The sequence below is a fragment of the Clytia hemisphaerica genome, unplaced genomic scaffold, assembly GCF_902728285.1.
Source record: "Clytia hemisphaerica strain Z4C2 unplaced genomic scaffold, Clytia hemisphaerica genome assembly, whole genome shotgun sequence".
Lineage (NCBI taxonomy): Eukaryota > Metazoa > Cnidaria > Hydrozoa > Leptothecata > Clytiidae > Clytia > Clytia hemisphaerica.
In genome coordinates, this window is record NW_027103272.1 from 233,964 (window position 1) to 259,837 (window position 25,874).

Below are 25,874 nucleotides of genomic sequence, written 5' to 3' on the forward strand. Positions count from 1 at the left end.
CAAAAGAACTATTTACATTTTTTCAGCCAAATGCTCATTTTCTTGCGGAGCTGCCTTTGTAAGAGAACAATATTTTTGGATTACCAATAAGCTCCACATGTAAATATTTTTCTCATTCTTTCCTGCTCATTAAAATTTGGGGAAATAAACGTTTCTTTTGCAAAAATTATTTTGCCTAATTTACACGTTTTTTATGAGCACCCAGTTTATAAGAACATTCAGGCTGATATTTTGGAGAAAATAAGAGTATCATAAGAACATCGTCAGCCTAAAGATTTTCGATGATCGCCGCTTTAAAAAAAAAACTTACCGGGAGTAAAAATTTTATAAAATACTCTCGTACCTTATTGGGGAAAACTTCGTCGGTGAAAAGTGATGAGATTTTGACCAAGTGACGAATATTTTTCCCCGACAAAAATTTTCTCCGGCCTTAATGCGTTTACCAACTACCAGCAAGTGACGAATATTTTTCCCCGACGGAAATTTTCCCCGACGAAAATTTTCCACGACGAAGTCTTCCCCGATAAGTTACTTTATATAAAGTAATTCTATTACATACTAATTCAAGGCTAATCTTCATACGCCAAGGTAATTTGTATTTAGGTAAATTGCCAAAAAGACAAGAAGATCATCGAGTCTCAGCAAATATTAAGAGGTTTTAATTCAGAGTTTTTTTCTATTTCGGCCAAAATATCCAGAAATATCCACAAAGTTTACCTTCATTCAGGACTTTTTCCATTAAAGTCAAGATTTCTTTCAAACAGGTATGCTAATTGCAGACTTAAACCTACAAATATTTCTGGCAGACGTAGCAACCCTGGTAGACATCCTCAGATACATCTCCAGCATCGTAAACTTGCCTTGATTCGTTACTGAAGATTCAATAAATCACCTTTGAATATCATCTTTTGTTATAGAAATCCTATGAATAAGCAAAAGAATCAAATTTTTAAACACGAACGTTGTTTCCATTTTGAATTAAATACCACCTCTTAAAAATATCTTTCCAATATTATTGTATCTCGTTTTCCGATCGCATGTTGCTGGTTGTAAAACGTAGGTTACAGGTTAAAGGTGACAGGTCAGCGAGGACAGGTAAGTTTTTATCATAGTTTAATTCAAAAGAAAAATGTTTTAAAGATCAATAAAATTATCTGAAAACTATTACTAAACTATCAATATACTATCTCTGAATGCATTTCAATCATTCAAAACTATTTCCGCGTTATTTCCGCGTTTTACAAAACCATACCTATCATACTTGTCTAAATCTTCAAACCACAAATAATTCCCTTTCTTCAAAATTTGCGACTTTCTACTCCTTTGTTTGATTAGATAGATCCGCTTTTTGCTTAAAAACCGATGCATTTGAGTGTAGAAGAATCGCTAAATCATGAAATCATAAATCTCGTTACTTTTTCCTCTTTGATTGCTATTACAACATGACATTTTAATAATAACAAATTTTTCTTGGAAATTTTACCATCTAAAACAGTGCCGTAGCAAATAATTTTTTCAAAAATGGGTATTTTGCAAAATGCAAAGTTTTTCTTGTTTTTTCTTGAAAGCGTTTTGTTTTGAGTGCATTTTCAAGCAATCTAGAGCTTAAATTTTTCAAAATCCCCCCCCCCCTCGGGCCAAACCATGGTTGGCCCTCGCAGTGTCACTATACTTCGTCCCCCCAATAAGAAAATGCTTCCTACGGCACCGTAAAATATCTACCATCTAACTAACTACACATCAAAGGTTATCATATCGTGGTTCATTATTGGGCCATTCTATTTTATAACCATACAGGGGCCCAGCCCCCCAGGACGAACATTTTCAGGGGGTATCTACACATTTCCAAGAATCTTGTGCCTTGAAAAGGTTTGTCCAACCCCCTGTATAGAAAATCTATGGAAAAGCCCTTTGCGACCTTCAAAGCAAACTATTTTGCAATGTTCTTTTGTGCCTTGTACACTATATTCCACGTCTATACCATTGAATTTAGAAGAGGAGGATTCTCCATCCAAAAAGCGTGACCCACGTGCATTTTTACACAAACACCGTATTGAAAATAAAATCTGTCACCATGTTTCGAAAAATGCGTCGCGTGAAAAAAAACAACGTTAGATTCAATCTGTCATCACAAAAGCGGCACAAGTCTTAAAAGGCTTCACTTTCTCTTGCATTCGGCTTTAAACTCAATGGTCTTTACTACAGGCCCGTAGGAAGCATTTTCATTTTGAGGGGGGCAAAGTGAGAAATATAAACCGAGGGCCTTGGCCCGAGGGAAGAAATTTTGCAATTTAAGGGGTCTAGATTGCTGGAAAACGCATCTAATTAAAGAATTATGTTAAAAATGAAGCCATTATTAATACATGATTTTTTAAAGCTACCAACTTTTGGAAAAGATTTTTGGGGGGTAAATGCTTATGTGCCCCCGGTTGCTACGGGCCTGATACTACATGAATTTCAATGGTTAAACAATGACTTCTACAATCATGGCTGAATGAATTTATACTTACAATTTTCCATTGAAAGAAGGTTATCCAATCCTTTGCTTCATTAGCAGTGCTGGTATAGAAATAAAATGTCCGGTGTGGAAACACCAATCTAAATTGAAACATGAATCAACAAAGATATTTTACTAAACTAAGAAGTCTAAACTACAGACCCCCAGGCAAAGATTTATTTTTAAACTATTTTATAAAGTACGAGGCAATAGGTAACGTCATAGCAACGACTTTCTAACGTCCATTTTAAAGGTTACCGTAACTACACCGATGCTCTCTCTAAACCAATTGGGTGAGGATTATAGCAGTTTACATTAAATAGATGAGTACTGGGGTCTCAAATATAGTATACACGTTTTTTTTTATAAATACGTCCTTTGGATGTTCTTAGTTTTTTAGTTTTAAGCCAAAAAGCCCTTAAAATGTTCTTTTTCTGAGTATTTTTGTGCAATTTCTCAAGAACTTTGGTGTTTTAAAGTCCGCAAAGCCTTTAAAAATTGTTCTTAAATTGTGCTTAATATTTTGGCCATCAACAAATCAACAAAGTCTATGCTCTTATAAATAAACGTATATAAATCGCGAGCTGGCACAGAACCTCGAAACAACTACCAAATTACGTCCGGGCGTCCATGTTACCCAAATAATAAATGACGTTTGAAAAAACCTCTATAAATGCCAGCAGGAGAGATGAAGAAAACAGTATCATTGTCACTCAAAGTTGAGGGGTTCGATTTTGTCTGTCCACATAATAAGGCCGGAAAAAAAATTGCCACTCTTCTAATAAGGAACTTAGTAACAATTGTATTTAGACAGATTCTCCTCAATATTATAATCTGACTTAAATACACTGACTTTTATATATCCCTGGACCAAGCTATATCCGCCATCTTTGATTGAAGTTTTTTTGGAATTGGTACACGACAAGAAGCCATTGCAATGTTAAAAATTAACGTCAAATGGCGCTACATCAACAAAAATATTTGAGGGAAAGTAGCTCTCGATGCATTTACACCGCCATTGAGTAGTCCCACCATTAGGGTACCACTTTTCAAAAAAACTCCGATCAAAGATTTTGCACTGCCGGGATTGAGAAACTTGGTCCAGGGTATATAAAGGTCAGTGCTTAAATCTGTGCCATCATCTTCCATATACCTACGAACAAAATGAGAAATTGGAAACGAAGTAATGTGAGCTCAAACACCGACGCTTTTTTAGAGAATTCAACCAAACAGGGAAACTAAATTTCAAATCGAAAACGAAAGTAACCGAAATTTCTGAATTACACTTAAAAAAACTAACAAGATTTTCTTAATATCTAAATTTCAACCAAAAGAAAATTCAAACTTCCTTGTTTCAACATAATACGTAACATATACGTAATACATATAATTTGCAAGCAGTGGGATTGTAAACGTCTCCCTCGTTTATTAGTTTTCGAAAAATGTTCAGACCCTATTCCCTCGTTCTTGTTAGGACCCCCCCTTTATTTAATTTTGAAAATATTTATAGTTATCGAAAGAAGAAGAAGAATTGCTCTAATATAATCACCCAATATTGGGGTAATATTTAGAGTACACAGTCCAGTGAAAAAGTTAATAAGAATCTTTCTCATACAATAACAAATGTTTAGAAAGCCTTTTCTAAACCAAGGTAGACACCTCTCTATTCAACAGAAATATCATAAGTAAATTTTTAAAATGGAAAATCGATTTTATACAACAAATTCACCAAGATTCTTCGAGTTTCTAGTCGGAAATTTTATCTTTAGATGAACCTAAATGAGCCTGAAGCAGACGACTGACAAGAAAGAGAAACTGAACACGAAATTTACAAAAATGAAAGTAGAAAAGCTAAAATCTAACAAAAATCCAACACTCAAAACAAACATAAAAAACAAAAACGTCGTAAAAGTTTTATTATCATTATGACGAACACAAACTCGACAGCAAAATATTTTGATGGCAACTCGTCATCATATGAAAATATAATGAGATAAGATGATAAGATTTGTCAATCAAATCTACAAGAGCATATAACGACAAGAGCATAAGATGAGAAAACACGCATAACAAAAATGCGTGCTATAATCTCAATTTAATAACAACAGAGAAAAAATACATGTGTACTGACTGAGCATATAGAGTACACAAGGTCGATAATTTAAAGCAATTACTGTGAAACTAAAGAAAACAGACTGGTGATATTTGATTGCATTTAAAAGAACGAATTTGCTTATCAACATGATATCATTCATTCATATAGTATATGGCAACAAAATTGCTGCTCGACGAAGGCCACATCTAAACTAGGCTGCACGCATCTCCTCTGATATGTTTTGATATAGGGGATGCGCAACGGGTATAAAATCCCCGTCCGAGAGTTAACCCCGTCTCTTTTTTTTTAGTTTTAGAAACTTAATTAGCTTGATTAGTAGATTAGTAAGTTTTATAAGAGAGATCTTTAAATTTCATTAAATTTTATTTAAAAATTTGAATGGCTAGAGGTTAATGGATTGGTTGGAAATTGCGGTAACTCTCGGACGAGAATTTTACACAGGGTGCACATCCCCAAAATCAATATTAATTCTGGGCATGCGTGCAATCTACATCTAAACGTATTGTAATTACAGGTAGCTTTCCAAAAGTTCGCTCGACAATCAAATCCAGCAAAATCGCAAAAATTCAGATAGTGCTGCGGTGGTAACAGCCACTTTGAAGTAAGTTCAAAACCAAGCTGGCTCATATTTTGGCAGGGATTTTATTGAACAGTTGCATTTTCAGCAATAATATTTTCATTTGAATGTGGAGCAAACTCATCGATAGTTAGTCGTAAGTACGTTAAATATTTTCAGTAAAATCGTGAAAGTCGACGACACAGACTAAAAAAATAAAAATAAAAAAACAATTGTAAAATATGCAACAGATACCCTAAAATTTTCGTAAATCCGCTGTAAGATCTACAATCTATACATCAATCGCAGAAATTATATAACACTCAACTCCCTTGTATTTCTGTTCCTCCATTTAGAAATATCATTCAACTTGAATTATCAAGTTCGAAACTAAAAGCAGTCAGTCCAAGAAAAAACTAAAACGCAAAAGATACAATTAATTCATCGTGAATTTTCCAGGAGGCTTGACAGTGGTTTTGTATTTCATACGATAGAAAAAAGATAAAAGAACAAAACAATTTTGAGGGGACTTCATTGCTTGGAGTGGGTTCATCTTACAGCATTAAGAAGCTGCTATAAGGTCACACTTACAGCATTGAGATAATGCTATAAGGTCACATACATTTTTTATAAGAATCAGTAAATTTTGGCTGAGGCACGGCGATGCTTATGCTTGAATGCTCTAAATAATACTTAATTTATCCCTTTGTTGACATCAGCACTTTCTTAACCGTTTCTGAGATCGGAGGCTATGTTCTTTGTTCAAAATAAGCCGCGTGTTATTATGTTATTGTTCTTATAAAAAAACGCAACACATGTTAAAAGGAGCGATGTTAATCTATATCAAGACACATAACTAATAACACACGTCTTTTTCACAAGAACATAAGGCTTCGATGGCCAAAATATTAAGAACAATTTAAGAACATTTTAAGGCTTCGCGGACTCGAAAACAGCCAATTTCATATGAAAATGAACAAAAATACATAAAAAATTGGTAAAATATAAACATGTTAAGAACATTGTTAGCCTTAAAACTCAAAAAGTTAAGAACACTCATGTATTACGTCTTTCAAACAAGTATTAATTCTAGCTCGAAATTGAGAACCTCTGTAATTCCAACGTAGCAGATATTCCATACTTAGAGCTTCGAAATGGAAAAAATAATATTGTGTATATACACGACAAGAATATATTCAAAACTTACTGAAAAGAATTTCGTTTTTGATCGATGACGACTTTTTCGACACTCGTTGCCGTCGAAATATCCAAATCTCTGATCGGTTTCTCCGTCTAATGAACGAAGCACACATTATGGTAACGGACCGATATAAAGATACACGTTCTTTTTATAAGAACAATCTATATAAGAACATAAAAGGCTTCGACGACCAAAATGTCAAGAACAAGTTAAGAACATTTTAAGGCTTTGTGAGCTCTAAAACACCCAATTTCTTAGGAAAATAGACAAAAACACTCAAAAAATGGCGAAAATAAGAACATGTTAAGAACATTTTTAAGCTTAAAACTCAAAAAGTTAAGAACATCCCAAGACTTAAAAAATTTTGGATGTACTCATAAAAAATACGTGTATTATCGAGGTTATACCGCTAGATAATTCATGACGACGGGCGAAATCAACTTAGCTTCTAGATGCAAAGCAAAGCGGGTATACTACGCGGGGAAAGTCTACCTTTCCGGTTATCATGTAGAAAAATACTGTGGCGGACGGAGGCTACACTCTCAGTTTTTAGGGTTTTATATGAGACCTTTTAGATGCTAATTTGAAGAAAGACCTTATCAGTCTGAATTCAAACCTTTTAGGTTTAGTTTTGAGACCTTAGCCGGTCTAATTTTTACTTAGATGTCAGTATATCACGAAAGGTCTGAATTGAAACTCTTGTGTGGCCGATTGAGACCTTGCAAGGTTTCCATTCAAGCAAGGTCTTGTTCTATACACCAAAGAGGTCTCCTTTGTATTTTCGAAATAAGACCTTCATGGTCTGTTCTTGGAAACGGTCTTATTCAACACTTCTAAAGGTCTCAATCACGCGTTTGAAACAAGACCTTCTTAGGTCTGCCTGATACAAGCCTTTTCAATAGACACGATAGTGAACATCCGATAGACAAGATAAAAGGGCTTTTATGGAGACCTCTAAAGGTCTCAATTTCGCGCGCTGTAAAAGGTCGCCAAAAAGGTCTCCTTCAAGACTTCTAAAGGCTCACTGGTTTGAAACAAGACCTTTTTAGGTCTGCCATTTACAAGCCTTTTCAATAGACACGATAGTGAACATCCAATAGACACGATAAAAAGGGCTTTTATGAAGACCTCTAAAGGTCTCGATTTCGCGCGCTTTAAAAAATCTAGAGCAGTGTAACGACTTCTTTCGAATTTTCGAATGTTTCGAACGTCGTTCGAAATTCGAAAAGTTCAAAAATAAAATCAAAACAATTTTGGAGCCAAAAGGGTGAAGACGGTCTGAAGAGCAAAAAGAAAAAAAGGTAAGTAACACAATCTTCACGTAATAAAATTTCTTAAAATCCTTTTTTTGTCAACTGGAGCTATATATCTTTTGATCGGATGAATCCTTTTTTCTTCCACAAACATGGAGCTATATTGTTGCAAATACACCCATGGAAAGTTTTGGCGACGCTCGATCGAATTTTGTGCTTGTATTTATTGATCCTACTAGCTAGGCTTTTACGAAATTTTATTTTATACACCCCTGTGTCGAAGACCCGGTGGACCCCCCACCCCGGTGGAAAAATAGGCCAAAAAATCGTCCCCGGTGGAAAAATTATCCTACAATTTCAACCCCACTGCGAAATTGCTCTATGATTTTATCCCCATTGAAAACTGAATGTAAAAAATTGCACTCCAAAACCATCCCCACTGGAATTTTCGAGCTGGAAACAATAGATTTTCTATCCCCATTGCCTTTTTAATAGAAATTTTCATCCCCACTGAGGGAAAAAGTTCTACCGGGGCACTGAGACAGGGGTGTTTTTATTTTTTGTGCAATATTCGTTTTAAATCTTTTATTATATTATTTTTTTCAGCTTCGACATTAACGAGAATCTAACCCAACATCATGTGAGCCCATGTCACTGTCGCTGTAAATCCCACCATCACATTTTCTAAACGTTTGTTTAAAGTAGTACAAAATCGACTCTCTGCTGAGGTAAGAATTGAATATATCTTTGCCCAATTTGTTTTGTTTTTTTTCTTGAAAACTTTGAAGAGCTGGATCAAAAGTAAAGAATTTTTCAAATTTTCTAAATGACATTTTAGGCCTAAAAACCAGTTTTGTGATCTTTATCTCACTTCTCTTGAATTTTTTAGCACGCAACTATCCAGCTTTCATGTTAGCACGCAACTATCCAGTTCATTAAAGTTTTGTGTCACCGTCACCAACAAACGTCTATTCAATTTTCAACTCTTGGACACGGACGTCTGTTTGACAATCTCGTTTACAGTCGTACTTACATAAACAGCTAGACTTTGTCGTGAATCATCATCATTATCATGAACAAACTGGACACGTACAATACATCTCTTGTACGTTTCGATATCAAAGAACTATTATATACATAATATAATGGATATTTGTTAGAAAAATATCTAGAAATCCTATTGGGTATAATATATCTTTTAGATTGAAATTCTTGAGTATTTTTATTCTCTTCTTCTCTTAATTATTGTTAGGTTTTGTTTCGGCAATTTAGTCTTTTGAAAATTACAGACCTTCAAAAACGAGTACTAAACATAGTTTCTTTTAGGCACTAATATGGTCTAATTTTGAACAAGACCCCAAACGTTCTGCGATAACGGACTTTTTTCAAAAGGTCTCGTTTAAAATAAGACCTTTTAGGTATGATAAAATCAGAACCCTTGAAGTCTCTTTCGGGATCTAGAATAGTCTCTATTGGGCGCGCTAAAGGTCTGATTTAGAACAAGACCCTAAACGTTCTGCGATAACGGACTTTTTTCGAAAGGTCTCGTTTAAAATAAGACCTTTTAGGTATAATAGAATCAGAACCCTTGAAGTCTCTTTCGGGATCTAGAATAGTCTCTATTGGGCGCGATAAAGGTCTTATTAAAATCAAGACCTTAAGGTCTGATTTAGAACAAGACCCAAAACGTTCTGCGATAACGGATCGTTACCTGATACACCCAAAAGGTTTTAATAAAGACCTTTAAAACTGAGAGTGTAGATAAAATTCGTCCGCAGTCATGATTTATCCATCGATAATTAAACCTTGCTATTCATGATATGCACCAACATTGCAATGTCTTTCACAGACCTAACAGCTGATTGGTTGAAAGTGACGTATTGACTAATTCTACGTCACTTTACAACCAATCAGCTATTTGGTCCAGGATGTAATAACAGAAGACACTGAAACGGTACGAACCATGAATTAGATATGTTGAGAGAAAGGACCAAAGGATACGAGTCACGTATTTCGAAATAGAAAATTACTCAACCCGCCCAACCCAAGTAGGTACAAAGATGACGTTGAATTTATACCGATACCGAAACCTAGCAGGCGTCGTTAATGAAATACTCTGCCTCTTATAGCCTTAGCGTAATAAAAAGGAAAATCTGAAAATAGGTTGGGCAATTTTGATATTTTAATTTTTTACAGTTTTGGAGCACAATGTCGTCTGACTTTAATAAGAATAGCAACTGCTTCCAGAAAATACTTTCCAAATATTTCATTTTGAAAAAGATTTTTCTTAAGTCGAACAACTTTGTGTTCCCCGTGCGTGTTTGAATTATGGAGAGCTCGACACTGTACTTACCCTTCTATTATCAAAATATTTCAATGATTTTTTGTCGACAGTAAACCATCGTCTTTTCCAATTCTATGATATAAGAAAAAAATGATGAAATTTCATTTCCTTGGTTGAAAACTTCCCTCTTCCAACTTTTAGAACATGGCAGAAATCAATCTGATCTCTACATCAGTAGGCATTTTAAAGGCCAGGGATAGAATGATGAATTTTTACGTCAGGGACCAATTATCAAAAACCGATCTTTCCCAGGGGCAGAAATTCAAGAACTAATGTTTTCTTTAGCAACAGCTATGACAAGATCTAAAAATTGGAAGATAAAAAATAAATTTTCTATTTTATTTCAAGATCTAGGACAGAGTTGAAGAAAATAATAGTTTCTGAAATTTTGGGGCAAAGATGGACCTTATCATTAAAAAGTGCGTAAAAAAATCCATCTTAGAGTTCTAAGAAAGAAGCTCTTATGCACGGTCATTCAAAAAGAGTCATCATATCAGAATAGGGTATTTATTTAATCATTTAATTTTTAAAGATAATTTGGCATCTGTCTGTATGTAGAAACCGCAAAATACGAATCAAATTCTAATTTAGAATCTTCATTGTTATTGCATCTTTTGATTGAGCAATAAAAAAGCGTGGCAGCGTGGATGGTTTATGGTTTGGCCTGTACCATACAAATTGCATCACAGCAGAGATTATGATACTTGAAAAGCACGCGGGTCACGCGTTTTGGGAAGGGGGAATAAGTGGCTTCAATTTCACATCCAAGAGTTTCAAGTCTTGCCCTTTCGAGGCTTTGAAATCAATGGAGGCAGTACCCAGCTGACACACAACGTTGTTTCAACGTCTATCTAACGTTCACAACGTCCATATAACGTTTGATGAACGTTGAAACAACGTTGTGTGCCAGCTGGGTACTGTCTCATTCGATAATTTCTCTACCACGTGTTACACGTTTTCCGGGGTAGAAATAATTTCATTTTTATGTAAGCTTTATACTAACACCTACATGGATAATTAAAAAGAGAAACTAAGTAAGTTACGCACCAGCACGTGGGAAAACAAGTACCGTATACAAAAGTAATTTCCCTTCAACATGTCGGACAGTTTTTTATATATTGCTTCGAAACCCTTATACAATACGGTTTATAGTTTTTTGTACTAACCAATGACCTGTATACACTCTTGACAAAGCTATACCCGCCATCTTTGATCAGAGTTTTTTCGAAAGTGAAAAAAGAAGTTATAAAAGTTGCCCTTACGTCATACGCTGCCAGCGCTCCACTCACATCGAGTAGCGGTACCATAAGGGTACCACTTAAAAAAACTCAGATTGATTAAAACACTTTGCTTTGATGGGATTGAGAAACAACCTCCAGGATTTTCATTAGGCTATCAGTGATACTAAAAGTTCCTGCTTTTTGGGATCCTATAAGTGAGAGGTTGCTGATAATCCGGTATTTCGGTATTTGACAAAAAATAAATAGTATTCCGGTTTTGAAAGGCCGAGTTTCTGCTATCGCAGTACTTTTTGGAACATGTTTGACCGGCTTTTGAAAGTGTTTAGCCAATATTGGAGTCTCCATTATTCGAACTTCTATAACTCGTATGTTTCCTTAACACAGTAAAATCATTCAATATTATGAACCAAGTCATCTGCAGACCTAGAATGTTTACTTACAGTCCTGATGGCACCTCTTTTATGTAGATAACCAGATTTTGAACCAGACTGAAAAGATAATACAGGACAAATTATCATAGTCTAAATAAACAAGAACCCAAAGCTGCAAGGCCCATAATAACCTTAGTTGAATGCTTGTTCGTAATGCAATGCATATGGTACTTCGTACTTATAGCTACAAGAAGCAGTTTCTTCTAAAATTAACTTTAATTGGAAAAGCGCTGTTTCTTCAAACACGAACATAAAGCACCACGGACAGCTAAGAGGGGGTCTATCTAACGAATCCTGCATTACTAAAAGTAGTATCATATTTCGCTGTCCACAACCACGACCGAAAGTGACTGTACCACCCCTACAGATTCATTCCTCTTTGTTTATCACGGGAATTAACTGTTTGTGGTTTAGAAGAACGACAAATTACACATGCGTGTTATTAATGCAGGAATTGCAAGACCTACTGTAATGAAAGGCCTGAAGCTGAGCCAGTATCTACGTCGAGGTCTTATTTTGAATAATGTCAATGTATATCTACCTGGTCAGGAAATTCAAGCAAAAACGTTAAATTTAATTTTATTTGGTCACGTGATCAATACCGAAGAGCAGTCTTACCGTCGATTTGCTGAGTGACGTCACATTTCCATTCCACTGCAACGACTTATGGCCAGGGCAAACCAGTCCAATATTTCATCAAACATGCCACTTTTCGAATGTTAGATAAAATGTTGGACCGGTTTGTTCGCCATCAGCGTTTTTAGTTAGTTTGTCATCCAACATTTCATCATTTCTTTTCAAATATTGAATGAAATGTTGGCCCGGTTTGCCCTGGCCTCTACCCAATTTTATGAACTACTCTATTACAAGGATTTTGGATGGGCAACACAACATCAGCATTGAAAATCAAAAGAACTCGACTTCTAGACCAGGAAGATGTTCAATGTCCATTTTGGGAATGGTTTGAACCACATTCAATATTCCAAATGTGGGTCTAACAAAATCAACCAAAAGCTCCTAAATGTGATTCCTTGTTTTTTGAAGAGCCTTTCCACCACTTTTGATACTTTGTAAAGCTAACTAGAGCCTAATGTGGGTCAAAGAAAGGGGCTTTTCCAGAAAAGTCTTTTACCCCCACTGTTGAGGATATTGATTTTTGGAAGTATCGAAATATCCGCTCCCTTGTAGATATTTAATCCCCTGGATATCCGATATCCTCAACAGGGGGCACGGACTATTTCTGGAAAAGCCCAATACAACAAGAAACTCTTACATGGGGAGTGACTTCTTGTTTTTTGAAAAGATTTGCACCACCTTCAATGTGTTCGACTGGCTCCATATAATCATCTGGTTCATTGTCCAAATCAACGTTCAAAGGGTTGATCAATGTTACTGGAACATCTACAATGAATGAATGAATGAATGAATGAATGAATGAATGAATGAATGAATGAATGAGTGAATGAAAGAACGAGCGAACGAACGAACGAACGAACGAACGAATAAATGAATGAAGGAGTGAAAGAATGAATGAATGAATGAACGAATGTATAAATGAATGAATGGAGCGAATGAACGAATGAGTGAATGGGTAGATGTATAGATGGATGGATGAATGAATGAATAAATCAGTGGGTAAATGAATGGATAAATAAATGAATGGATAAATAAGTAAATGGATGGATGGTTGAAAAATCAATTTAAACTTTAGCTTCGATTTTATTTTTTTAATTTAGCAAGTCTTGCTGTAAGACCGTGTGATCTATTATTCGATGAAAATCCAGTTCCCCTTGAAAATCGAATTAGAAAGCATCAATTGTAATGCAACAAAACAAAATCTTATCCGTACCATTATCCCTTGACAAAATTGGACATGATTCAAAATGATCTAACAGTTCTTGTATCGTGTAAAAAGAAGCATTCCCAAAAATATACGATTGTGCCTTCCCGCTAAACGACAACATAAAGTGTTTAACGGAGCCTTCGCAACGAACCGATACGGCGTAATCATCATGACGGCGACTTTTACGTAAGAGGTATGTTCCTTCTAAGATCCCGTCAGATAGGAGGAGGATTTCGGCTGCCGTACGTTGCATATCACCATGGTACCAACTGTAAACAATATAATAGTGGGTTTTATTATTCACCTAACTTTGGTCTGATTTGGCTTATTGCTACTCCGGATGACTCCATTTTACATCCATACCTACATTACCCCCTTGGGTAGACGAAGATTTCCAGAGGGCAATCCAAGAAAAATTTCCAGGGGATGTTTTTTCATTTTTCCAAGGGGGTAAAAAGTTATTCTAAAATTCCCAAGGGGTAAAAGACTGATTATAGTTCGTCCACATTCACTTTAAGGTATGGCAAGGGTATCTTTGCAATTTTGCCATTTTCCAGAGGTATCCACACATTAAAAGGGTCGTCCACCCCATGTATGATTTTTTAATGGAACAGCCCATTCTCGATAATTTTAGTTTCCGAATTTAGATGGCTTTTTCTTGGATTTGCTTACTCAACACAAAAACTACCTCGGTTATTTAAACCTGCGGAAAAAATGTTGTTTTAGTTATTTGAAATACTTGCTGTTCGACCTGAATCTCTTCCCCTAGCTTGGAGCTTCGAATAACCGTAGTCTTACGAACATTTTTTGCCAGATATTGTATACTGAATTTAAATCAACCAGTAATAAAGTTATTAAGACATCAAAGGTTATCAGGTAACCAAAGTACTCAGACCTATTTTCTCAAGGAAAATAGTATATTGGAAGTCTATCATGGTTTGGATTTCGAGATTTACCGTTTAGCCACTGGCGGATTTAAGACAATAGAGCAAGTTCGTCGGAAACATGCGAAGGAGTGCAACGCTCATTAATTGAGAATGAAATTACAACTACAAATCTCTTCCACTGATAAGTTCAACATAGCCTAAAACCGCCTATGGTTTAGCTACGTATGTGTAATCAGAAGGCCTTAGTACAAATAATGGAGAAAAAGTCCTCCATCTTGCCTCTTGCTGATGATGGGAGAAGAATCGCCAAGCAAGTCAAACGTAAATCTCGCAAACGAAGCAATCGTGATAAACTTCCACCGTTTCAATAAACTCCAAAATAATTTAGAAAATATTATAACCTACCTGATTTCTTCGAGAGCGCAAGCATTGCTTTTAGATCTTCTACGCTCTGTAATTTCCTGATTAAACACAACATCTTCATAACCCAAACCCATCTTTATTTAAAAGTTATTCAACGAGTGGCTCTAATAATTTTTCAATTTCCATTGGCCGGCTTCAAATCTTGACATTTTTTTCAATTTTACATTTTCTATCTTCACTGAAATGATATAGATTACAAAATTATTTAGGGTATCACCCTTCGACGGCAAAAATTCGAAATTTGCGAATAGACGTTTTCATAAATTACGTCACGAACATCACTTGCCTCGTTTTCAAACAATTACCATGGTGATTATGTCTCTTGAGACATTAAATGATTTTTTTATGAATAGAAAGTAATTTTAATGAAATCCGCTGGGAGTTAATCACCATGGCAATAGTTTCTAAACGAGGCAAGTGATGTTCGTGACGTAATTTATGAAAAGGACTATTGACCGATGCTTTTTACTAGTGGTAAAAGGACCCTATGATGTCACTGGATTTTTGAAAAACTTTAATACGATATCTCAAGTTTGAAAAGGAGTTAAAAGGACCTTGACCCCTCGTTGGATCAGAAATTTCATGAGGGAGTTATGAGGCATTTGTCGTAGTTGAAAACTGGCAAATTTTTTCACGGTTCTGGGCCTCTGATGACGTCACCAAAATAGAAAAAATATGATATCACGAGCCTGGGCTTGTGACGTATAATTAAGGATTGTTCAAATTGTACTCGATTGTTAACTTTTGTCACACTGAATTATACATGCACAGAGATACCAAAATCATTTCTAAATTCCTAGAACAAGGGAAAGCAGTAGTGTAGCCAAGAGGGGCGCAAAGTTTGCGTAGGAGAGCAGATTTTTATGACACTGTAATTATCTACTCATAATATAATTACAGTGTCATAAAAATCTACTCTTCTACACAAATTTTGCGCCCCTCTTGGCTACGCTACTGGGAAGGGGCTAGTGTGAACTTGAGTATACACTTGTTTCCACAAGTAAATTTTTATCAGTGCAGTAGCCTGTAGGCATCTGTCTGAATGCCAACAATGTATAAAACAACAGAAGTTAAGAGCAAGATGATTTACTGTCAGAATAATCTGCGTATAAAAATGTCATAATTTGAAAAATTACTATACATCTAAAATTTCTAAAAAAAGATTTTGAAGTGCATATTCATTTTTAAAGGTTTGTCAAAATGAAAAAAAATGTATGTTGTCAATAAAAGACTTCGTGGAATGAGGTTCGTCATCAGGAAAGTTTTTGTAGCAATTTTTGTGAAATCACAGCAATTTTTAGCTTTCTAGTGGTCGATGTCCTGCCTTTTTCTACTCATACACATTTTTATAAGAACAAACGATTTAAGAACATAAGGCTTCGACGGCTAAAATATTAAGAACAAGCTAGGAACATTTAAAGATTGCAGACTCTGAAAAACCTTTTCATAAGAAACTGCACAAAAACACACCATGAAATGGTAAAAATAAGAAAATTCTGGGCATACATTTTTAGGCTTAGAGCTCAAAATGTTGATAACAAGCAAAGTTTTGGATGTTCTTATAAAAAATGTGTAAAGGGCAGTTACATTTTACAATTAAACCGATCAACATATATCATGGCCATAAAAAATACCAAAAAATAATGACTATTTAAATACTCCCTCCCCTTGTAGCATCTATAAAAGATATCAAAAAATTAAAGAAAATATTTAAAAAATGATAAACTGACTATAGTACAAAATTACAAAATTGTTCGTTGGCAATAAAATATGATACATCTAAATTGATTGGCAATGTCAAGTCTCCTGATCCTTATAGTAGTCCTAGAAAAGTGAAAATAAAAACAATTGTTTAATGACATGTTCTATGAGCCAACAACCTTAGCTTGCTTACCTAGTTTGGTTGAAACAAAAAAAACGTTTCTAGCTACCCCGTGTTAAGAGTTCGGAGTTTTTTATATGAACGTAAAGACCTTATAGGCAACCTAACTGCAAGATTAATAAAATCGGATCGATATCTTACATTTAGAGGGTCTAAATGACTTTGACTTAATCAAAGCAAAATTATCATCTCGTTTAGGTCACTAACTACTTTCTCCTGAAGGGTCTTTAATACCACATGAAAAATAAAACACAACTTTCCCAAATTCTTAAAAAATCAAACATGACATGACATTTTAACAACAACACAAATCCATAAACAGAGAACATTATTATTTCTAGAACTCGAGAACACAACTCTTGTGTAACAGAATATAAAATAGACACTGGCACATATCGTACGAAATATGAACAAGCTGTAAAGCAGTATTTCACTACTCAAGCACAAGACAAATAAACAAACATAAGAATTATCACGTATCGAATTATCTATCCTTCTGTCATCAGATGTATCAGAGAATGACGTAAAGGCCATTATTGGAAAAGATTCCTAAATGTTTGTTTTGATTGAACATACGAGAGTTCGAACCATTGAAGAGCAACCTAGCCGCAACAAGATTCATAAAGACCCTGGAGGCTAGGCTGCTGGCATCCACTAACGGATTCGTGCTCCTTATAGAATATACTACCTGGGGTTTTGTAGAGGTCTTCGATTCAGACTACCTGGAGGCAGGTTCTCAATCCCGTTCAAGCAAAAATATTTTGATCGGAGTTTTTTTGAAAGCGGTACCTACATCGAAAGCGCTATTTATACTTTCGCTTGTGCACTAGTGATAAAGCACCGTTTGTCGTTAGGCAAAGTTTAAACACAACAATGACTTATTTGCAGGTACCACTTAAAAAATAAAACTCCGATCAAAGATGACAGATATTGCTTGGTCCGGGGTTTATAAAGGCCAGTGGCCGCAAAAAGCTTGTAAATCAAATTTTCGGGGCATTATTCCTGGCGCTGCAGAAAATACCGAGGTAATGTATGTGTGTTTTTATTTTGACTAGATCCTGACCAGCTAAGAACGACGGTAAATCAGCACTTTTACCGTACTCGATTTTGCGGTTCAGAAGTGCGGGTTATTCCAATTCACTTCAGTCACTCTACCGTCCTCAAAAGAGCAAATAGATAAACTCGCTAATGACAGCACTAGGACTTTAGAGTGTGTGTAGCGGCAAGTGGAAAATATTCTTTTAGGAAGAACAGAAAATCAAAACCTCGTCCGATTTTAAAACTTACGAACCGAAAAAAAACCGACTAAAAACGTCTCATCTTTCAATTTTTTAAATGGAATATTTCCTTTGACCAATAATGAACTTACCATTTTCCATTTAAAATGATCGATCCATTCTTTAGTATCAGAAGGAGATTCTGCCACCAAGTAAAATGTCCTCTGTGGGAACCTGAGCCTGTGAACAACAAAAGAAGAGTACATGGGAATTCAATGGGAAAGCTTTGGATATAAAAAAGGTGGTTCTCTCCTCTACCAGCGAAATTTAATGGCTCTAGATATCTTATCTACTATTTTACTGAAAAAGGCGATTCTCCCATTTACGAGTAAAGCTCTGGAAATCTTATTCAGCATTTTACTGAAAAAATCTGCTTCTCCCCTCCAAAAGCGAAGCGCTTATCATAGTTTCAGTCCCAACGAAGCATGGCACTTCAAATGATTTAGGACCCCTTAAAAATTCCCTCGAGTTAGGTACCGCAATTAACCAGAAAATCTGCTGTAGGTTGTATGCGCCCTGATTAACCGATAATTCTGAATTGACACTTTTGTTCTCTTGACATTCTTGAAGTCTTTTGTGGGTGGCTAGAGAGTCTCTGTCAGATCAGCTAGGTACCCCAACGAAATAGTAATCTCATCAAATTGCTTAATCCTGGGGGGGGGGTCTAAAAACATGGCTTATGTTATCACCACTTACTTTATCATCCTCTTTTTTAATGTTTTTTGCTCCAGAAAAGATTACGTCATTAAAAAAACGCCTCATTTTTGGTTAGAAAAGGTCATCCGCTAAGCAGTACAAAAATTTGCGAACAAACTCACTTGAAACAGTCTTTATCATCTATTCGATCTTCACCGACATCGATAGCTTCCGTTAAATCCAATTTTCGTATTGGTTTTTCTGTCTAAGAATAAAAAAAGGAATCTTTGCTTAGACTTTTAAAAAGCACAAAAACGAGTTCTAAACTTTTATAGAACGCCATGACAAAATCTGATGCAAATAGGGCTGAAAAAGAAATTATGGGTTTATGTTTGCGTATTTTTCTGCAACGGAGACGGTTAGCTTCTGATTTGTTTAGATCCTAATCAACTGATGATGACGGTAAACAAGCTCTTTTATCATTCTCGATTTTGAGGGTCAAAACTGCGGGGTTTTTTTTCAAATTGCTTCAGTCTTTCCGTTGTCCTTAAAAGTGCAAATACGTAAACTCGCTAATTATTTGAAAAGTTTTCAAAGAGATAAAGCCTTACCTCACTATTTTCATAATATGATAATGTATTCCTTTCTGATTTGAACCACCTCTTTTTCCAACTCTAGAAATAAAGCGATAAGGTTATTAAGTCGCATCTACTATTATTTCAAAAAAAAAAATCATAAAGACTTATGACCAAACGTCCATGTAATATCGGGTGTTTCAATCATAACTGTCAATTTTAGGAAAAAGTCATATTATTTGACATACAAAATTCTCAAATCTTCAAAAAAGCTGTCCTTTTGGCGAAACATTCAAGTTTTTTTTTCTTAAAATACATGGCTGGAACCCCCCCCCTGGCCTGAGGGGGGGGGGGCTAAAAGGTCGAGCAGCAATTGGTACCTGATTTTAGCCTGTGGCTAGGTGGGACTAACCATGTTAGGGGTCACCTAAATTTTTTCAGATGGACCTGGGGGCTAGATTCTATGTTTGGTGATTGAATTATAAGCAGCCTACCAGACCATAGGTTGGCACTTTCTCATATTATATTTTAATCTTAAGCAATGCTCAAAAACTCACAATTTGGTATCTAATATATTATCTGCAGTGCCGTAGCAACTGGGGGGGGGCAAGGGGGGCTATGCCCCCAATAATTTTTTAAAAAATGGTTATTTTGCAAAATGCTAAGTTTTTCTTTTTTAATTTGTCATAATTGTCTTATAAGTGCATGTTTTGAGTGCATTTTCAAGCAATCTTGAGCTCCAATTTTCAAAATTTCCCCCCCGGTGTCACTAAACTTCAGCCCTCCTAATATGAAAATGCTTCCTACGGCACTGCTGTAAATATTCTTTAATCCTGTTGCATTTAATTTACTTAGATAAAAAATCTGTCTGGCAAGGGATCTGCACCCTGACTTACAAAACCTTGATAATCTGGAATGAACCTTCATTTATTCTATTTAGCAATAAGCTAAAATAACTGTTGTATTTGTTTGATTGTTTGAAAAGGATTTTCGAAAAAATTTGACGTGTCATTAACTTAGGGGTCACCTAAAATATTTGGCAACCAGGGGTTACCTAAATCTTAGGGGTCACCTGAATTCTTAGGGGGCATCTAAAACCTGCTGCCAAGCCATGAAATATGTTAGCAAGCATATCATGAGTGTAAAAAGCCATGGCCAGTTCTTATAAAAAGAAACAGAAGGTACAGGAAAAGTTTAAGTAAAAAATGCATTCCTCACTTTGACCACACCACCTCGTTTAGTGAGATATCCCCCTTTAGATGCAACAGCGGTCGATTGTCTCTCCTTAACTTCGAACGTTCCTCTACCGGCTTCAGCGTGCCCGTCGACTGTATCGTACGTCTCCGGTTCCTCGCCTTTACAGTAAGGGTGAATTAACGTAACTGGAACGTCTGTATGGAAAGAAAGATGAAAGAATGATGAAATTTGTTGTTTTTTTTAATTTGTTAGAATTACAGAGAGATTCGAAATATAGAAATTCGAATCAGTGAGAGTACTCTTTCTTTTACACATTTTATATCTCTGACGTCATCATCATCATTGCTCGACCGCAGTCGAGACAATGGATTCCACTCGCTGGCGCCAGGAGTCGCGGTTGCGCATAGCAGTGCCCAGGTCGCTAAGATCAAGGCCTGTATCCCTGCTCACCACATCCGGAAAGGTAAGTTTTCTCGATCTCTGAGCCACACGTTTAGGTTTCCAAAGCAATAGGGAGGAAATAACCTCAAATGAGGCACGAAAACAATGACCAGCAAATTGAACGCGCTTGGCTTTAAGGAGGAGAGAGATTGGTTTCAAGGAACCGTATATGGTGCGTTTTGTTGGATGGTCACGCCAAGAGAGATTTTTAACCCTTCTCAGAAGTCTGGTATAGGACGGTAGTTGCTTTTCAAACTTTTTGGTAAGGGACCAGGTTTCTGAACCATACATAAGAATTGGCTCAATAGTTGACTTGAAAATTTTAACTTTGAGACTAGAGTCGATGAAAGAAGATGACCAAATACTATGCAGCTTATTGCATGCACTCCAAGCTAAACCTTTGCGAATTTTAAAGTCTTTTTCAGAAGAAGAGATGTAAGAACCGAGATATTTGTAGTCTTCTACCTTTCGTAGGTTTGTACCAGATATTGTTTTAATATTGTCTGATAACTCGTTAACATTAAGAGTCAAATATTCGGTTTTGGACTCATTGAGGTATAGGCCTGTACAGTTTGCAGCAGATTCAAGAGCAATTAGAAGGTTTTGTGCATCCTCTAGGGTAGAGCTGATAAGTGCTATGTCGTCAGCAAAGTCTGTATCTGTTAAATGAACGGCAGAATTACGTGGACCAAGCCTACGTTGAAGAAGAAAACCGCAGCTAGATATTTTATCAACAGAAACGCGCATAAGGTAATCGACAACTAGAATAAAGAGAAAAGGTGCAAGGGTATCACCCTGGAGAATACCAGCTAAAATAGAAAAAGTTGAAGTCTCACCATCAGGTGTTTGTACTGAAGATTTTGTATTAGTGTACAGAAGTTTTATGGCATCAATGATCTTTTGAGGGATGCCGTAAAGAGAGAGAATATCAAACATTAAGTCGCGATCAACCGAATCAAAGGCTTTCTTGAAATCAACAAAAATCAAAATTGCTTCAAGATTGAAGTTTCTAGCTTCCTCTAAGATTCGTCGAAGAGCAAGAACTTGGCTTAAAGTAGAACGACCACTTCGAAAACCGTTTTGATTTTTACAAAGAACGGGTTCAACATGAAGCCGTATTCTATTTAGAAGAAGCTTATTATAAATTTTTGCTGCGATTTGGAGAAGAGAGATACCACGATAGTTTGTGGCAAGACTAAGGTCTCCCTTTTTTGGTACTGGAACAATGGTCGATTTTAACCAGTGTGTTGTACAAACTTTGTCTTCAAACGCAAGGTTGCAAAGCTTTAAAAGGATATCATGAAAATTTCTGTCCTTCCAGATAATAGGTGGTATGTTATCTGGACCGAGGGCCTTGCATGATTTTGTTGTGGAAAGGACCTTTGTCAACTCTTCCATGGAAAAAGAAAAAGTAGATATATCTAGAGGGGGAGATATTTGCTCTCGCGGGAGAAAGATTTTTGTTGCTAACACCGGTTTTTTACCTAAAAGATTTTTGAAATGCTGTAACCAATTATCTAAGCGTTTTTTATCCGAGCCACCTTTTAGCTGGATGGACGGTTTTGAGTTCTTGCCACTTAGTTTTTGTACTACTTTCCAAGCATCGCGATGAGAATTTTTGGAAAATTGCTCAGACATGTCCTTCAGCTGAGTATCAATAAAAGAAACTTGAGCCTCTAGGTAGGCTTCGTCAAGTTTACTCTTGGCAGAGTTAAGTTGCTCCTTGCGCCTCCGCGTTGGTGCTGCATTATACAAAGAGGAAGCTTTTGTTAGAATTTCTCTTGCTTTCTTGACTAAGAGGCATTCTTTTGGGTCTGATTTAGCTCGTTTTTGTTTTCTTGGAAGTTGCTCTAGGGCAACTTTTTCTGTGGAATCTTTAAGACAAGAGTACGCTAGCTCAACATTATCTTTGGTCAATTCTTCGTTGAAAAGAGTAGAGAAACGGTTAAAGACCTCAATTCCAAACATGCTACAGACTTCAGGATTTGTAGAGGCTCTTTTCCAATCTATTTGTTTTAAAGGATTAGGTTTGGAAGGTTTGGAAGAGCGAAGACTAAGTTTGACCTTAGAAGATACGATGCGATGATCAGTACTCACAGTAGCAAAATCTCTGACGTAATCGTACGGTGCTCATCGTTCTTGACTACACCGTCGGGGAGGTATGGTTCTGGTGCTCACACTTTAACGCGGTTTAGACCTTGCCACGTGATAGGAATTGAGAACAATCCGAAACTAGATTGTGGTAAGTTATTCAGGCGTTGTGATATACCAACAAACGACTCTCGCAAAGTTTGGTCTGGCGATAAACACCATTTTCCTGGCGTCGTTAGCGCCAATGTATACGCCATGACCCCGAAGATTGTATATTCAACTCTTCGGACAGAACCTGTATTATCCACTGACCATTTATTAACTTGGAAGAAATTTCTCGATACCGGCCTAATAAAATCTTTGATCGGACTCGGTACCCTGATGAAAGCAAAACATTTTCAAACGGAAAATTTAACTAAATTCTAAATTGACCCACATCGAGTAGTGCTTACCATCAGGGGCACCACTTTTCTAAAAACTCCGTTCACAGAATATGGAGGATGAAGCTTTAGCCCAGTCTTTATATGGATCAGTGATTTTAACGTAAATTGAGCTTCTAAGGGAATAAATACAAAATACCAACCGTTTTCTTTAGTCAGGATCGGGCACGATTCGAAATGACCAAGTAAATCTTGTAGTGACCCAAACGATGCATTTCCAAACTTATACTCGTGTATACGATTATCATAACTCAGAACAAAATGTTTGATCACTTTTCCTTGACATTTTACCGACACCGAATAACCATCATGCCGAGGACTCTTGCGTAGAAGGTAAGTACTTTCTATGATATTGGTTTGGAGTAGCAAACTTTCGGCTGCCGTACGATCTAATTCTCCGTGAAACCACCTGAAACGTCAATGTAGAAGATTTTGCAAACCATTTTGTATTAGTTTCATCGATTTTTTCATTACATTTTATCACCCCTCCCCTTTATGTGGTTTCAAGGATACATTCTTTTTGTTTTCGAAAATTCTTCGATTCCACACACACAAATTCATTCCCGACTATCAAATCTTAAAAAAATTCATGGTGAGCTGATAGGGTTCCCAATGCTGTCTTAAATTCAAGAAAAAAGATTTGCTTGTCCGACGCCATTTAAATTTCAATAAGCTTTCAACTCCGCTTTTGGTTTCTTTTTATCAAATGAAAGTGAACTTAACGACTTCATAGCACTTTGTCAAATCAGGTCAAACCGAGGAAGATTAGTTATAAGGAATTGCTCTCTTAAGATAAATTTAAGGCCATTCTTTGAACTTTTCCTCAGACAAGCTTGTCAACACACGAAATACATGCTGGTAATGTCTGCTGGTAACATGCTCGACCGCAGTCGAGGACGACCAGAAGGCTCCCTTTTCTCTAGTTGTCTGTCCGTAGGTCTCCACTTACCCTTGATCCCTCTCTTATTCTTTGAGCATCAAGTAGAGAAGCATCAAGTACCATTTTGGGAATCCTTGACGTGACCCGGCTAAGTGCTGAACTCATAACCTTGTGCACCGTAGGCCATATCACAGTCAAAATGGATCATGGGTAATCAGGAGTGATTGCGCCTCCAATACACGCTTTTTCTTTTATAAGAATAACTTCTATAAGAATATCAGGGTGAGATTTCAGGTTTAAAACAATAGGCCTATTGTTTAGAGCAATAGAAAAATAAGAATAATGCTCACCCTCATCCAAAGTACACTATTCTTATAAAAGAAAAAGCGTGTAGTAAGTCGTCATTAGCGCTGATTACCCATTACGCTTTGCGACTGTGAAATGACCTATAGTTGGATACTCTACCTTTATGCTACAGGCTACTTACTTGATATCTTCAAAGGAATCGATTCGATGAAGTCCAGATGAAAATGGTGAAGGGTTATTAGGTCTTTGGTTTTCTTGTCCGACTGTCACTTTTTCATACGGACGTCGTGGATAAGCCATTCATGTAGTTGCTGGAAATGGTCGTTATCGCTATAGTCTAACTTCCTTTAATGTGTGGCGATCTTTCTGGTACTTTGAAGTTGTTGGTACTTGAAATACTTGAAGTATCTTGTAACGTCTTATTTGTGTGTTTTTGAGTATTTATTTTATTTTATTTTTTTAAATATTTTTCTAGAAAAAAAGTAAGAAATTTGAAATTTTACAATCGATAAATAACAGTAGAAAAGTAATCGTTCAGGAATGACAGTGATTTTGTATGTGCATAGTGACTGTGTGCCATCAATGACTTGGAGACTCGAGAAAGTTAGCAATATTAGCTAGCAATATGTCACAAAAGGTTTGATTTCTTAAACATCTGGACCGTTTTTTTTATTAAAAAGCTTGGGGAGATTTAATAAGCAGGCTTGATCAATATGGGCTGAATACCAGACACATGGCCCTGAAACAAGGCAGAATCGAATATATATTATACCTGATTATACAAAATATCTACAAAAATCTTTAAGTACAACATTATCACTTTTATTATAAAAAAGAAAAATTCAAAAACTACAGAGAAGCTACACTATAAAAATTTCACAGAACGTTATGTCAATGATGACATACCACAGATATCTTATATAAAACAGTAACTAAATAATGCACCATCTTTTACAAGTAGACCGCAGTTCGGTGCCGGCAATTTGATTGATCAAGACCACTCTCTCGACTCCTTGCTTCGCGCTATGCAGGTTGTTTGTTTTGATTGAACGAATTGCTGGTGCCGAACTATGGTCTACTGTACTTCTTGTCTAATCTCATCGAAAATGGTAGATTATTTTGCTTTAACTGTCGTTGCTTGGGGAATAGAGAGTAGCTCTATCTAGTGTTTTATATAAGATATCTGTAGGAAATACCTTAAAAAAACTCTTCCTGCTTCTCCAAAAACAACATTATCCGAGTGTTATACAAAAGCAATGAAAATTCTCTAAAAAACGTTATCCAAATTACATATAATATGTTGTAAATAAAGTATATCAAATCATAATATAATAATATACATACTATACTTCTAAAT

General features: G+C 36.1%; 2 protein-coding genes across 3 annotated transcripts; both read right to left on the bottom strand.

Annotated features, from left to right (window-relative positions):
* Positions 1 to 432: 432 nt before the first annotated feature.
* Positions 433 to 14,975, bottom strand: LOC136801937 (dual adapter for phosphotyrosine and 3-phosphotyrosine and 3-phosphoinositide-like). Of its 2 annotated transcripts, XM_067058637.1 has the most exons (8): positions 14,775 to 14,975; positions 13,489 to 13,751; positions 12,913 to 13,040; positions 11,649 to 11,696; positions 9,977 to 10,039; positions 6,377 to 6,462; positions 2,511 to 2,598; positions 435 to 922 (listed from the first exon to the last, which is right to left on the bottom strand). In XM_067058637.1, the coding sequence occupies exons 1-8, from the start codon at positions 14,864 to 14,866 to the stop codon at positions 902 to 904; spliced, it is 789 nt and encodes a 262-aa protein (XP_066914738.1). In that variant the 5' UTR covers positions 14,867 to 14,975; the 3' UTR covers positions 435 to 901. The 2 variants fall into 2 exon arrangements, with proteins under 2 accessions (XP_066914745.1, XP_066914738.1); XM_067058644.1 differs by lacking the exon at positions 11,649 to 11,696 and having other exon boundaries at positions 433 to 922.
* A 1,406-nt stretch (positions 14,976 to 16,381) lies between these two features.
* LOC136801923 (dual adapter for phosphotyrosine and 3-phosphotyrosine and 3-phosphoinositide-like) lies at positions 16,382 to 24,990 on the bottom strand. The gene is made up of 7 exons (XM_067058612.1): positions 24,699 to 24,990; positions 23,475 to 23,740; positions 20,381 to 20,553; positions 19,199 to 19,261; positions 18,770 to 18,852; positions 18,044 to 18,131; positions 16,382 to 16,616 (listed from the first exon to the last, which is right to left on the bottom strand). Exons 1-7 carry the CDS (start codon positions 24,815 to 24,817, stop codon positions 16,590 to 16,592), a joined length of 819 nt encoding a protein of 272 aa, XP_066914713.1. The 5' UTR covers positions 24,818 to 24,990; the 3' UTR covers positions 16,382 to 16,589.
* Positions 24,991 to 25,874: the final 884 nt, after the last annotated feature.

Excerpts from the sequence above, each read along its gene's own strand:
- LOC136801923 (XM_067058612.1), bottom strand. The coding sequence starts at position 24,817 with ATGGCTTATCCACGACGTCCGTATGAAAAAGTGACAGTCGGACAAGAA. Across the intron at positions 23,741-24,698 it reads GATTCCTTTGAAGATATCAA|GTGGTTTCACGGAGAATTAG; the intron begins GTAAGTAGCCTG and ends TTGACGTTTCAG. Across the intron at positions 16,617-18,043 it reads ATCATTTTAAATGGAAAATG|GACTACTATAAGGATCAGGA; the intron begins GTAAGTTCATTA and ends TCACTTTTCTAG.
- LOC136801937 (XM_067058637.1), bottom strand. The coding sequence starts at position 14,866 with ATGGGTTTGGGTTATGAAGATGTTGTGTTTAATCAGGAAATTACAGAG. Across the intron at positions 6,463-9,976 it reads AATATTTTGATAATAGAAGG|ACGGAGAAACCGATCAGAGA; the intron begins GTAAGTACAGTG and ends TTCGTTCATTAG. Across the intron at positions 923-2,510 it reads CCTTCTTTCAATGGAAAATT|GATTTCTATAACAAAAGATG; the intron begins GTAAGTATAAAT and ends GCTTATTCATAG.